The sequence below is a fragment of the Necator americanus genome, chromosome X (genome assembly GCF_031761385.1).
Source record: "Necator americanus strain Aroian chromosome X, whole genome shotgun sequence".
Taxonomy (NCBI): Eukaryota; Metazoa; Nematoda; class Chromadorea; order Rhabditida; family Ancylostomatidae; genus Necator; species Necator americanus.
Window position 1 is genome coordinate 31,945,029 of NC_087376.1, and position 14,723 is coordinate 31,959,751.

Consider the following 14,723-nt stretch of genomic DNA (forward strand, 5'->3'; position numbering starts at 1 on the left):
CTTAAGAGGAAACGAAAAAGTCATGTTTACCCACCAATTATTTGACTAAGAGCAAAACCTTCGGCCAAATACGTATATCAGATTCCAGGCTGAGGTCGACTCTTTGGAACAGCTTTTTTTTCGGCTTTTCCTAAACGATCTAAAGTTGAGATGATACGAAAAGAATGTGCTTTTATTTGTTATATTCCCTCTAATTTGTTTTCACAACTATATTTTACTAGTTAGAGCTATAGTGTAATTTTCACTACCAGCAAAGTTTTATGTCTAGGAATGTTTGTGAAGCAGAACAGTTGGTGGATGCATATTCTTCTTCTCTTTTTTTCCATCAGTTATTTGAATGGAAGCGCGTTTGAACATCCACAATGTATATGTATTGATCTTATCGCAGCTCCCATCAATGCTTAAAGATTACACAATGACCTCTTGCAACGAAGTATACTTCAATCCTAAGTTGTTAATCATTGATGTCGAACATTTGGTCGTTTCTTTGAACGAATAAAAAAATTACAACATTCTGAAAAGTTTCTTGAACGGAAAATTATACTTTCAAAACGTACGAGAATACAAGAGCTAGGCTATCTCTTTCTTCGAAAAGAACTATTCGTATGGTTATCGATTTTTTTTTATTGTTGATGATATTCCCACAACAAATTCGGTCGTGCATGTCAAAGGATAGCGTTTTTCTTTTTGTCTATATCTAATTTTGTTGCATATGAGGTTAGTTGTATTGGTTTTTTTTTTTCTCGTGAAATTCCCTTCCGTAACTGTCAGCCAGGAGTTTTCTTAACGTTATTATTGACTCATGATGGGCATGATGTTTCATATGTATATGAGATGCACGATCGGCGGCGATATAATTTCTTTTTCTTTCTCCTCCTATGCTTTCGTTTCACAACCATGTTCGCAATGAGCATCGCATCGAATCGCATCGCATTCGTTTTGTCGCCACATTGCGCGCACCAGTTACGGCCGTTGTCGCGCCTTTTTTTTAACTCATGTATGCGTCATTCGTGGTCGGTGGTTTTTTCACTATTCACTAGAAACCGATCAACGTGCAACGTTTTTCAGTTACCGTTCGCGGTTTTTACTTTGTCGTCATCGACGACAATTTCTGGAACGATGCGCGGCGTCGCGGCCTCCTACGACGACAAGCCGCCCCCGCCACCACTACGATTTAGTAGTGGTTCAGGCGGTAAGGAGCAATCGGTGAGCGATTCTTTCCTTTTCAACGTTTTACTTTTTCATATTTTTTTTGGATTTTGAACTTTTCTTTACATACTGAGGTCTTTCGGTTACGTTGGTTAACACATGTTTGCTTGAAAAGATGGTTATAATGCACGTATGCTTGCGTTCTTCTGATATTGTTCTCCAGTATTCCCCTCTACTTTTTGCAAAATCTGTAGGAAAAGAGTGCTGAGTGTTCAATATACTTAGAGTAAAGCAGCATGTTCACTGTTTCATTTTGAATCATGGTTACTGGGAACTGACCACATTTTTACGGTCCGTCGGTAGTATCATCAGCTTTTCTATCACTTATTATTGGCTTTCGAGTAAAAGAAATTTTACTATTATTGTCTTCGTGATATCAGCCAACTTCTACTGATTTCTTCATGCCTGATTTTTTTGCAGAAGTTTTTTCTAGTGTATACAACCACTACCAGCAAAATTCAGTGTTTAAAATCGTATTTGTCAGTTTCGTTTTCGTAGCTGCTGTGAGCAGAATCAGAATCTAACCATGTGCTGTTTTCATGAGATTGGATTTCTTCTTGTTGTTTTTTTCCCCGAGAAAATATGCTTATTCATAACTTAGTGCATACCAGGTTATTACTTTTGTCATTTAGGAAACCTTTGATAGCCTTTCTTGCTGCCAAGTGATTTTAATTTATTACTGAATAGGTTGATTTGAACTTTATTCTTTCTTTTTCCTCTATTTAACTGCTTCCAAAGACATGCGAATGAATCAGTTACATAAATGGTTTGGTTGCTTTATTGTCGTTATTTTCTCGTATCTATAAGAAACATTAAAGAGAATAATCAGTTCATTGAGAAGAAGAAAAAACCCTCAACTGATATGAATTGCTGTTTTCATTCCAATTTTTTTCTCGTTCTTATGATTTATGATTCAACTTTCTCTTATATTTTGGTAGGTTCAACTTGTTTCATCCATTTTTCGCTAACCTGGCTAAACGCATTGGACGACCTTGCGGAGCGGACAAATACTCTTGTGTGGTTATTGTTTTGAAGTGTGTTTAGGTGTATAGAATAGGTTATTCTCTCTGGTGAGCGTAGATTGTGAATGAAATACGAGATTCCTGCAGATGGATGATATTTGGCTTCGATCGTTCCATCAGTTCGATTTTGTTTTTCCTTTAAATGCCACATGCTCTTTTTTGTTTGTCCAGAAACTCATTTGTCACATTTGCATCTGCAAAACAGGACACTAATGAAGTGTCTTATTCCACATTCCATTCCACCAGTGCCGTGAAAAGGCTTATTTAACAGAACATACGTTGGTAGATCCCTAGGTGCCCCATCATTTCAGCTGTATGAATTTAAGGAAATTTGAAGAATCGTACCATAATTTTATTTCATTATCTTTTATTTCTTCATTGTTGCTATCTACTAAACAATCTCTCGGATCATTATATGATTATTATTTGGTTAACTTGATTGAATCCAGATACTTATTTCGTTATTTTCTCTATCGCTTGGATAGTGTTTGAATATGTCACATAGAAGAGTGGTGAACTTTTTTCTCACTCTACCAATATTCTTAATCATATTATCTTTTAATAGGAATATGGATTTCGATTCAAATCACTCAGAAATAGAATTTTCTGTGTTCTTAATCTGTTTGCATCACATTTTCCTGTGTTTTTGTTCTCAATCAAACAATGTATACTAAATTATTTTAATTTCCTCATCGATCACCAAAGCAGTTAATGAATTGTACTTTGATTCTACTTTAAAGAGGAAAAAACTGAGGATTTGTACATGGCATGAATGAGTCAAGAGCAAAAGATGAAATAATGGTAGAATGTTGAACAATCCGCCTGTTCAACTATGACTCAGTATCGGTCACACCAGTCATTGCCTATGTGCCTACGCATACTATTCGCCTGTGTGAATATATTTATTCATATCTCTTCTAAAATAATTACGATATTTATCATTTAACTGTTTATTAATTAAACAAAATGATTTCTTTTAAATTGTTAAGGTGGTCGGCCTGAAACCGTTACCGAAGGAGCCGTCAGATTCCGGTAAAAAGAAGAAAAGCATGTCAAATCCTTTTGTAAAAAGTAAGTGTTCCTCTCCTTACATTTCACTTTAACATCCAATCCTTTTCATTTGTGTGTAATCCAATGAATACGAAATACACTTTTTCATCTAACTTGTTTCCACAAGAGTCCGAATCATGATTTTATTCTGGATTGTCATAGGAGGATTGATGTCACCGCTCTGAACCTTCTTATATTGCTCCTTTCATCTCTCTTTTACTGTTGTCACCATTTAGAATTAATAAGATTGCCGTCACAAAAAGACACTTTTGAACTTTCTTCTCATTTCTGTCTTTAACATCATTGATTGCATGAAAGCAGTTTTGAAGAAGTTACTGTTTTTTTTTAGAGAATCGCGAAAAGAAAGAAACTCCAGAGAAGCCAGTCATTTCCGAACCAAGCAACTTTGAACATACCGTTCATGTTGGTTACGATCCTGCCACGGGCGAATTTACGGTTCGTTTGCAGTTTATTATCACAACATTAGGTTTCTTTCCTTTTGATATTAATCTACGGGTTATCTCCTTTTTCTTATCCATAAATTTTCACATGCATTCCACAGAACTTTATAGCTAGCGAAAATTGCGATATCTTTACCCTCAGTTGAACATAGTCGCTTCGATTCTAGTGTCCTCTAAACGTTTCATTTGTTGAAAGGCCCCGTTTTGAAGAATATAAGTTGATTTTTTTCTACTGATTAGAGAGGATATTAAAACAATTTTCTGGAGAATTCATTTTTGTTCTTCACCTAGAATGCTCTGGTACTCGAGAATCTTCTAAATTTAGCATTGACGCTGATCGTTATCTAATCGAAATCTTCGTTGAAGATACTTTTCTGAAATAAATTTTATTGTTTAATAATTTGAAAGGATGTGTCAGCGAACATATCTTCTTCTATGTTGGCAAAGGGTGTTTCACAGGTGCTAGCAAACGCTCGAACCGAGCTCAGCTGTTTATTTGTGCTTGTACAAGTCCTAACAACAATTATTCATTATTATTATTATTATTATTATTATTATTATTATTATTATTATTATTATTATTATTATTATTATTATTATTATTATTATTATATGTTATTCTTGCTTAGGATTAAAATGGGTTCCTTGAATTCCTACTTGTTTTCAAATCGTTTTCCCCCCTCAAACTTTTCTATTCTTTTTGTCAGTTTTATTCAATTTTTTTTTTAGTTTTAGGAAGTGATTTTCGTGATGTGAATACATTTTGAAATTGTCGGCCTTGGCTTTGACGTCAATTTTGTCTTGGATAATTTCACATATTTTTTTCTTTTTTTCTTGCATAGACGTACTGTGGAGAATAATTAGTGGTGTTGTAGCGATGATAGCTTAGTGAGTCATGTTAATGCGTGGGGATTCGAAGAGTGTTCTCTTTTTAATGTGGTTCGTGCTGAGATTTTGCAACTCTATCTTTTATTCTTTGTAATGAATAGCTACGTTATCAAGAATTCCTGTTTTCAATTCAAGAATTCTTCATGAGTTTTTTTTTTACAAGTGACTTTCCTGCACATTCATAGTCAGTATTGCAATGTCATAGTCATGATTCATAGTCATGTCGTATGATGTAATATTTTACTAATCTAAAGTAAACCATTAAGTATTAAATGCAGAAAAATGTATGGATAGTAATCCGGAGTGAGGCGCATTTGACAAGGTCTATCTTGACAAGCTTTTCTACTGCAAAGTAATCCGGAAGAGAGACATAAGCACAAGTATGCCCACTTCAACAAAATGTTGTAATGTCGATCATAATGGTGCCAGATGCGTTCTTTTCGAATTTGTCTCTGCTATACCTTACACTTTTCTTCTTTTTGGCCCTGTTAGTCTTGAATCTTCGTTTAATCAATTCTAGTTACACTGAAATAATAAAAAAATATAAGGATTTGTCAAATTCGTTGGTCCTTTTCACTGAGCTTTTGTACTGAATCTCGTTTTGAATTAGGGATGCTTCGTTTTTTTATTTTAGCCTGTTTTTCCTTCCAATATTCGATTCAAATTTGATGCTACAAATGTCTTGTCGAGATGAATTCTGCACTTTTAAGTGTTTTTAGAACAATTGATCTCATCTTTCCATGTTTTGTATCAAATTACGGTGTTTCTTATCGTAATGGAACACCACTCTTTCAGATATTGCGTCTCATTATCGTTGCCCTTTTTTGATTTCATACTTCTTCAATGCTTTGGTTTTGCTTGGCACCGAATCTAGTCGGGAAATACCAGGCCTCGCTGGGACATTTTTTGTTTTTTTTTAAGGTTAAAAATCTCCTTGAAGCTCTCATTTTCCTAACGTTTGAAGAGACAACTGTGCTGACGTGTAGAATCTGTTGTGTTGTGTAATGCAGTAACCGATTTCATATCCATTTCTTAGCTACTGCAGTTGTTTTCCATCGAATAGCTGCTAGGGACAGACATGAGTCGTAACGTTAGGTTACAACTTAGCTGCATGAAGCGCAGTACTATTTGCTTCAGGATTTCCGGAAAGTATAGTTTTTTCGAGTCTGTTAACAGTATTATGAGGTCAGCAGTTCAGTTGGTTAGCTGGAAATTTGTGGGAGCGATGGTTGCGAAAATCCATTCTTATTTGTTGATTTGGACCAGGACTGGTGCTGAGAAAGAAATTTTTGCTATTGATGCTGGATGCGGATTTTCATCGTTTCACCCTAATCCCTACTTTCACCCTCGCTACTTTCGACTTAGATTGCTAACAATAGGTTTAATAAAATATGATAATAGAGGCGTTTGGGCTTTCCAACCATATTCGAGGTTTTGCTTGAAATTTTGACATCGATATATAAAAAGTTAGAAGCACTCTCCACTCTATTTGATGAATGCATTTAGTTGATAAAAGCCAATTCATTACTTTATTACATACATACATATTTACGCCTCTATGTCCTTTGAGTAGTAGAAAACCTCGATAACCTTGAGAAATGGGAATGAAGGGAGAGTCGTGCACCAAACAGTTCATTTAGCGACGTTCTTGGATTTTTATGATAATGAATAAAAATCTCTTCGGACTTTGCAGTTTTATCGAAGTGCCCATTTTGAAAAAAAAAAGGAAGGAAGAATATTCTCAGGAAGGAGCTCCGTTTAGCGTCTATGTATATGTGGTCAGAAATAAAGGAGAACTTCTTTGTTTAGATTCTATCCTTATGAATAAATCTTTTAAATTTTAGTAGTGACTTTTCCAAGATATGATCGATATAGATTAGTATTTAGCGGGGCATTTTCAGTAGAGGATACATAACTATAAGGGACCATTAAATAATGTTATCGTAAAATATTTCTGTAGGTGCGAGTTTTCTTTTGTTTGTTGTCACTCCTCAGAACAGCTCAGAGGTATAACTACGCGGATTTTTTTCCTTCAAACTGAACCCTTCGATATTGTAATGAGGAGTGTTAGAGTTCAATCAAGCTAGTGTTGACTAGAGCGACAGCTAACCCAGAACTCATCCCATTTTGTTGTGCCCGGAGCAGTTGGGATGTGTTACACTGGCGAATCCAAATGCATTCCTGGCTGGACGCGCTCCAGATAAACACCTTATTGCGACAAACCCACATTTTATTCTGAATAAGTTTCTTTTAATAGAAATATGCGTGATTATTACACATATATCTTTATGGTGAGTTGTTTTTCTTTTCACGTTCACCCATTATTCACAGCTGATTTACAAAAATTGATATGATCTTTGGTCAATCTCCGATATCCTCATCAATTTCAGGGTATGCCTTCGGCATGGGCACGATTATTAATGGAGTCGCAAATATCTAAACAAGAACAACAACAAAATCCGCAAGCTGTTCTTGATGCCCTCAAGTACTATACACAAGGCGAGAATGGCACTCAACAAAAGTGGCTGCAATATGATATGAGTGAGTTATGCACTTGTTCTCCTCAACTGGTTGGATTTCCCTCATCACACTCAGTCCTTTCATCCTGAGACTGGTTCTCTATCCGAAACACATACGGATATATAATGGGATTTGAACTTAACACTGGCGTCACACTCGGCCATTAACGAGCGCCGATGTTTGACGGAAATATCTGACAAATTGTTCACTTAGTGATTCGTGAGAGCGAAATAACTTGGAGATATCTGTGCTTCTGGTTGTCCGTGATTGCACTAATAGAGATGAAGATCGTTTTCTATAACAGAACCAAAAGCGGGACATTAATCATTTGTTGTGCAGACGTTACACTTCACAAAAACAAAGACAGGACTTTGGCATGTTTACATCACTTAAGTTGTTCATTAATTGTACTGCGTTGAATGTTGAAGAAGTCACCAAAAAGATGATGATGGTGATTAAATTTTACTGATATCCGAAAAGAAATGGAGTTGAAACGGAATGCTTTTCTTCTCATTATTCTCTTTTCTCAAAGTTTTGTTTCTTCACTCGTTAAATTTTTCTCTTAGTTAATTTTTTTTTATTCAAGAATGGTTTAGTCTAGTAGATTAGAAGATAGTGGTTTTCTATACATTTTGTAGAGAAAGGTAATTTTAACAATTTACATTGAATTTTTTACAGCAGTTGTATAAATGCCTAACGAGATCTCTTAACTCAAATTCCAAAAAGAATAGACAGCTTGTCCGTGTGTTCCTTTGTTTGTGGATTTTAATTAATTGATTAATTTTGTGGATTTTAATTAATCAATTTTTTCTTGCATGAAACAAGACCGAATTGGGGAAAAATCTTAGAAGAATCTAAAATGGGTTCTTCCGGCAAAGTTTTTGGAAATGTTTTGGAAATCGTGTGCTTACTGTTTAAATCAATAAATATGTAGCATTAGTCGAAATAATTCTGTCTGGTGTACTTTGGTCGCATAAAATTCCTATGTAAGGAAATAATTTTGTTAATGCTATGTACGTTCTTTTCTTTATTTTCACGTTTCCATTAGCCTAATGGACATGAACGAAAAAGATGTGTATTTGGTATAAACGTTATTAAAGTATTGAAGGATTGTGGTATTAGGGGAACAAATCAGAGGGGATTTTGTTAAATATTTTCCTGAACGTCCTTTTTAATAAGTTAAATGAAAATAGGAAGATTTTCTCCGAAAAACAGGACAAATCTTCTTACCATATTGTAGCCATTTTCTGGAAACCGAGCTAGTGGAAGAGTCACACCTATTGTGTGAAAATAAAATAAAATAAGGAGACAGCTTTATTAGACTTTAAAACTAGTTTAAAAGTGAGCTCAGTTTTTTCTAATCGTTGTGGGTTCAGTGGATTTGTCAGATATTTTTCAGCAAACTTCCAAACAGGGTTCATTTCTACTGTGGGCAAATGATAACCGCGAATTTTCTCAAATTTTCAATTTTCAGATGATTGCTCACCTCGGCCATCAACTGGTGCGTCGATTGGACTCAAGACAACGGGCTATAGTACATCCTCCTTACCTCATCATTACTCGAACACTAGTCCTTTTCATACGCATACCGCTCAGCCAGTGTTTCATAGTTAGTGGTTGTTCATTAATATTATTATTTTTTGACTTAAGGCCCCCCCAGGGGGGGAGATTTTAGGGGAGTAGTAAGGAGGGGGGGGAGAAGGAGAGGGGGGGGGGGTTTTAAAAAAAAAAAAAAAGGGGGGGGGGGGGGGGGGGGCCCGGGGGGGGGCCCCCCCCCCCCCAAAAAAAAAAAGGGGGCCGAAGAAAAAAGCGTTTTAAAAGAAAAAAAAAAAAAAAGGAAACCCCCATTAAATATGAAAATAGCTAAGTAGTATTGTTATGAGACTTGTTCTTGGTGATGGAGTCATGGAAGTCTCCTAAGTTGTGGATTTGTCTGAGAGGAGTATACGTACTCTCTCATCGGCTCGTTATTTTTTTAGAGTTGACAGCAAAATAATTAGTAAGATATAGCAAATCTGTGCTATCAGGAATGCATTTTCTTGTCCAATTTATTGATTTTTTAGAAATCCACATAGTAATATTCGATGACCATAACCGTAATTATTCATCTATATCTGGTGTGTTCCAGGTTCAAGTAATGAATCGAAAAATTCTCCTAAAAATTCAGTACCACTTCCGAAATCACCATACACCCCAACAAAACCGCCCGCTCCTCAAGGATACAGCAGTATAAATGAAAACCGCACAAGTATGCCTCCAGTAAGTTCCTTCGTTTTTTTTTTTTTAAATCACTGAAAATATTTTCCTAGTAATAACTAGGATAAAAGATTGTTTTTTTTGGCAAATGGAATTGTATATTACTTACGTCCTGAAGTCAAAACAGCTGAGTACAAAACGCTATATACATGTATGCGTATATATTTGTGATTCAGAAGTAGAACAACGTGCCATCACTTTCTGATAAATCCTAACTTTTTCCAAACATACCTTTAGAACTATGCCCCTCCGCCAGTGCCGGAAGATGAAGATCCTGCCGACTGCGCAGTGCCACCACCAATTCCGGATCGTCCGGCGCGTACTCTTAGCATTGTGAGTGGAAAATTTTTTTTTACCAATATTTTTATAAGCCGTACATCACGCCTGCATTCCATTTGAGAAGATTTTTTTACTTCTCTTGATTCCTGAGCAGTGAACACGCATCGTTATTTTTTGTTCTAGTATACAAAACCTAAGGAAGAGGAGGAGCGTGTTCCGGATTTGTCTCAAGGCCAGTTTGGAGTGCAATCCAGAGGTGTTGCTAAAGGAAAGAGGAAGATGACAGATGCAGAAGTAATGTTCCACCTTCTATTTTCGCACATTTTGCATAATTTTGCAGCCTTCATTTTATTTACGGCTAAAACGGAAATTGAAGGTGTTGACGAAGTTGCGATCCATCGTTACCATAGGAAATCCTGACAAGAAGTACAAAAAAATTGACAAGATTGGATCAGGGTAAGTAAGATTTGCGTTGGTCTGTTTCTGAGTTCTTTTTTTCTGGAGCAAGATCTCGTTTTTCTGTTTGAAAAAATAATTACGTTAAATTTCTTCGGAAACAACATAGCAGTATAAAGGTGGGATCTTTGGAAAAAAAAGAACGAAAATGAAGTTTCATTGAACAATTAGGAATTTATGTACATGTGCATTGTTGACAAAAGAAAATTATTAATGAATCAAACGCAAGTTTTAAATAATCTTATAGGAATTTTCGAAACTGTTCCCACTAGTTTTACATTATAGATAATGCTAAACAGTAAGAGATTATTAATAATAGCAATGGTTCAGAGCGTCTGGTTCGGTTTACACAGCGATGGAGATGAGCACTGGAGCTGAGGTTGCAATAAAACAAATGAATCTAAAAGATCAACCGAAGAAAGAACTTATTATCAACGAAATTCTTGTGATGCGTGAGAATAAGCACGCAAACATTGTGAACTACCTCGATTCTTACTTGGTAGGAGAAGAATTGTGGGTGAGTGTTGAGGTTTTTTCTTAAAATACTGAGTATGAGATGACCTCATGCTCTTTCCATTCGTTCTACTTCACCATCTTTCCCTTTCCTCTATGTTAACCCCCATTGCTGAATTCATATTATATTTTCTAGTGCCCTAAGTTTACTTATTCAGGTGGTTATGGAGTATTTGGCCGGTGGATCCCTTACGGATGTTGTTACGGAATGTCAAATGGAGGAGGGAATGATTGCAGCTGTGTGTAGAGAAGTGGGATTTTTTTCTAGGACTGTATTTTCTCACTCTTTTGATGTTGGATCCTTAAAAATTGCAGAAATTTTGAAGCATTTTATCGTTCTTATCTAAAGTCACAGATGAACTAAGTAACACCGTATTTTGAGGATTTTTTTCAACAATTTTTCATCTTTCGTAAAATAACTGTTTTCAGGTTCTGCAAGCTTTAGAATTTTTACACAGTCGACACGTAATTCACAGGGATATCAAATCAGACAACATCTTACTTGGAATGGATGGATCAGTGAAATTGAGTGGGTTTCGTCTGAATTTTAACCTATCATATTTTTTCATTTTGTCCCTTTTTCTTTGCTATTATCGAACTTTGGCGAATTTTTGAATCCGTACAGCCCGTTGTCTATCAACATCATCAATTCCCATCCTAATTTCATTTAGCTGACTTCGGTTTCTGTGCGCAAATTTCACCAGAACAAAATAAGCGGACGACAATGGTTGGAACACCGTATTGGGTAAGCAGTTGAAGTATTTTATAAGTTTTAAAAGTATAGTAATATTGTTTTATGAACGGATCCTTCTTTTTTTGACAAGAAAGGCGGAAAATATCGCTAGAAATGCTAGCTACTAATGCACTTGCACCATTATAAATGAACTGCTGCTTTTGATTCGTATCGTTTCACTATCATTTCCTTTAATTTGATCTCTAATTTTAGTTAGAGGAATTTCTTTTTCAAAAGTATCATTTTAGATGTCTCCTGAAGTTGTAACGAGGAAACAGTACGGGCCAAAAGTGGACGTGTGGTCACTAGGTATCATGGCGATTGAAATGGTTGAAGGAGAACCTCCATATTTAAACGAGAATCCTTTAAGAGTGAGTAATAATTGTAGTGTATTGACTCATTGATTTTATGTTTGTAGTTATTTGTATGTGTTTTTAACGTGAAATTTTACAGGCTATTTACCTTATCGCAACGAATGGTAAACCTGACTTTCCTGGAAGAGATCAGTTATCTGCGTCGTTTAAGGTTTGCATTCTCCTTTTCTTTTGTTTTGTCTTACAAACGAAATAAATGTCGAGATAAAAAATTCCACCCTTTTAGTCTACAATTTTGTAGCTTTCACCTTCATTCATTCCATTCCAGAAAGCTCTTCCCGAAATTAATTTCATAAAAACATCATGGGACTAAAACTTGAGCGAATCCTCTTAAATTCAAGCACTGAGGCATGGGGGATTAAAAAGGAGGATGAAATGGAATTGAATTTCTGAAAAGGAAGTGAAGTATAGATGGAAATGTTCGACTTTCAATGAACTTCGGGATTGTATGATGTCGTATTGATTTTTAATCAGCTGTACACGATCTTGTTATTAATTAATTTTATTGGCTAACTTTTTGTCTAATCCCCTTCTTCAGAGCCTGAAATGGGCGGCTGAAGTCACAATCTCTGCAGCGATCAAATCTCTCCTTTTTTCTCCACAACTGAACAGAAAAACTCTAAGCCTGCTTTTCCAACCACTGACGTAGCGACTGCTCTCTTTGGATCGGAGACGAATGATTCGAATGTCTCATTCGGATCAGAAGAGCCTTTGGAAATATGGTACAACTTCACGCTTTATTGAGAGATATTCACCCTTGCGGACCATTTCAGAGTTTTTGGCTTGGATCCAAAACAATTTTAGTGATTTTCGAACCAACGTTTTAGATTCGTTCGCTAAGATTTGGATCCTGATTTCGAAATCGGCGAGGGGTTTTGGATGCAAGCCAAACACTCTGGAATGGCCCGCAAGGGTGAATGTTTCCCGATAGCGGAACTCGCGCCATATCTCAGATTGTTCGTCCGATTCGAACGAGACGTTAGAATCATTTGCTCTCGTGATCATCAGCGGTCCCTCCTAGACGTCTCCGATGCGAGACGTGAGCAGTCGCTTACGTCAATGGTTGAAAAAGTAGGCTTAGAGTTTGTCTGTTTAGTTGATGATTGAGTTTAGATTATGGAGAGATTTGGTCGCTTAGATTATAATTTGAGCTGCCTATTTTAGGCTCTGAAGAAGGGGATTAATCGAAGGGTTAAAGGATAAAGGATAAAGTTTCTGGCGTTAATCAATCCGCTTGGGATGCGCCCCCACGTTCACTTCAATTCAGAATCGTTTGAGGTTTACGAACGTGTAACTGGCCTCTACAATGACTTGCGGTGGGTAGCCGATGTGTCAAGTCAGTGTTTTTATCCTCCCAGACAAGTCTGGTACCAATTTATCGACCCCAGAGGGATGAAAAGCTTGGTGAGCACTAGGGCGGATTCGAACCTCCGATCAATCGTGCAGGAAGCGGAACCTCTAACCGCTACACCACACCCGGAAATCGAAGGATTAGCCCATAAAATTAATTAATAACAACCTCGTGCACAGCTAACTAAAAATCAATACGACATGAAGTATAAATACCGTGATCATTTAATTAGTTGGGTTTGACCCTTTCATATGAGCTGACGACAATGAAAAAAGAGATCCAGAGAATGGATTTATTTATTTATTTACTGCAAACTAGAAAGAGGCTTTCTCGAATGTGAAAAAATGTCTCGTGGATTGAATATATCTCCACTATTGCCTTCTTCCATCGACTTCCATCTTGCTGCCTTGAATGAATTTAGCATATATTATTTGTAATCGACGATATTGTGCGTGAATACGTTTCCAGGACTTCATTGACTGCGCTCTGGAAGTTGTGGTGGATAATCGTTGGTCAGCAAGTCAGTTACTTACACACCCGTTCCTTCGATGTGCGAAACCATTGGCGTCACTGTACTACCTCATCGTTGCCGCCAAGAAAAGTATAGCAGCGAGTTCGTAGCCGAATAACGGTATGTATGCCTGGTCCAGAAAATCCACATGCAGCTAGATATCTGGTAAGGCAAAGAGTACTATAACGTCCAGTGCCAAAGTCGCGTGTAGACGGTAGAGATTGACCGTCTATGCGACACACATATATTTCTTTCCGTTAATTTTTTTTAGCCATCTCATAAATAAATGTACTGTCATTCATATCTCGTAGATAAAGCCCGTAAACAAGTCCACAGACTTTCATCATATCCTCCTTATTTATGGAGTGTAGACGAATTGTTCTCATCATCTGCCTTGCCTGTGCCGTCTCTGTGTGTATGTGTGTTGTTTTGCGTTTACACACTTTTTTTATTCTCTGATTTTTTTTCATTTGTTCCCGTACATGGTAAATGCCAACGGGTGGTGCTCCCCGCTTTTTTGCTGCTGCTTCATCATTTTCTACTTGTACTTGGGTTCACAAATCATTTTGTGACGATGTTTTTTTTCTTCTCCCTTCCAATGTTAATTGTTGTTGCGGCACATTTTTCTAGCTTGATATTTAAAAGTGCGACGATTTTTCTGTTGTTTTCTGTGGGTGATTTTGAACTGACGGCGATGCTTAAGTTGAGATATGGGAGGCACTAATGGGCATCAGTTACGGGCACGTGTTTATCGGATTGAGATTATGACACCGTAAATAGGCGTGACTTCTTGATGGAAATGTGATTATTTTGCTGTCATATTCGTAGGAATGTTGGAGATTAGGATATGTTAGGAAATGCTAGGATAACGTGAGCACTGTGACGTTCTTTTATTCAAAAATGTGAAACGGAAGTATTTTACGGAAGAAACATCTTGTAAGAGTAAGGTTTAGTAGCGCCACTCTTTTGCACAACTGCGGCGTGGTTCATGGATTCAGGAACAGTTTATAATTTTCTTTAAACATCAAAGCAACGGAAATTTTGAAAGAGTTGTTTTTTTTTCTGATTGGCACGAAGGTGTTAGTATGGTAGCATCCTTT

The 14,723-nt window shown here is 36.7% G+C and overlaps 1 protein-coding gene across 2 annotated transcripts; it reads left to right on the forward strand.

Moving 5' to 3' along the window:
* Positions 1-1,119: 1,119 nt before the first annotated feature.
* Positions 1,120-13,733, forward strand: RB195_026097 (uncharacterized protein; the record flags this gene model as incomplete). Of its 2 annotated transcripts, none has more annotated exons than XM_064214507.1 (16): positions 1,120-1,206; positions 3,221-3,302; positions 3,631-3,737; positions 7,021-7,171; positions 8,625-8,759; positions 9,279-9,409; positions 9,644-9,739; positions 9,869-9,979; positions 10,062-10,141; positions 10,472-10,658; positions 10,813-10,905; positions 11,084-11,183; positions 11,326-11,399; positions 11,636-11,758; positions 11,841-11,912; positions 13,581-13,733. In XM_064214507.1, 16 exons carry the CDS (start codon positions 1,120-1,122, stop codon positions 13,731-13,733), a joined length of 1,782 nt encoding a protein of 593 aa, XP_064070388.1. The 2 variants fall into 2 exon arrangements, with proteins under 2 accessions (XP_064070388.1, XP_064070389.1); XM_064214508.1 differs by having other exon boundaries at positions 9,318-9,409.
* Positions 13,734-14,723: the final 990 nt, after the last annotated feature.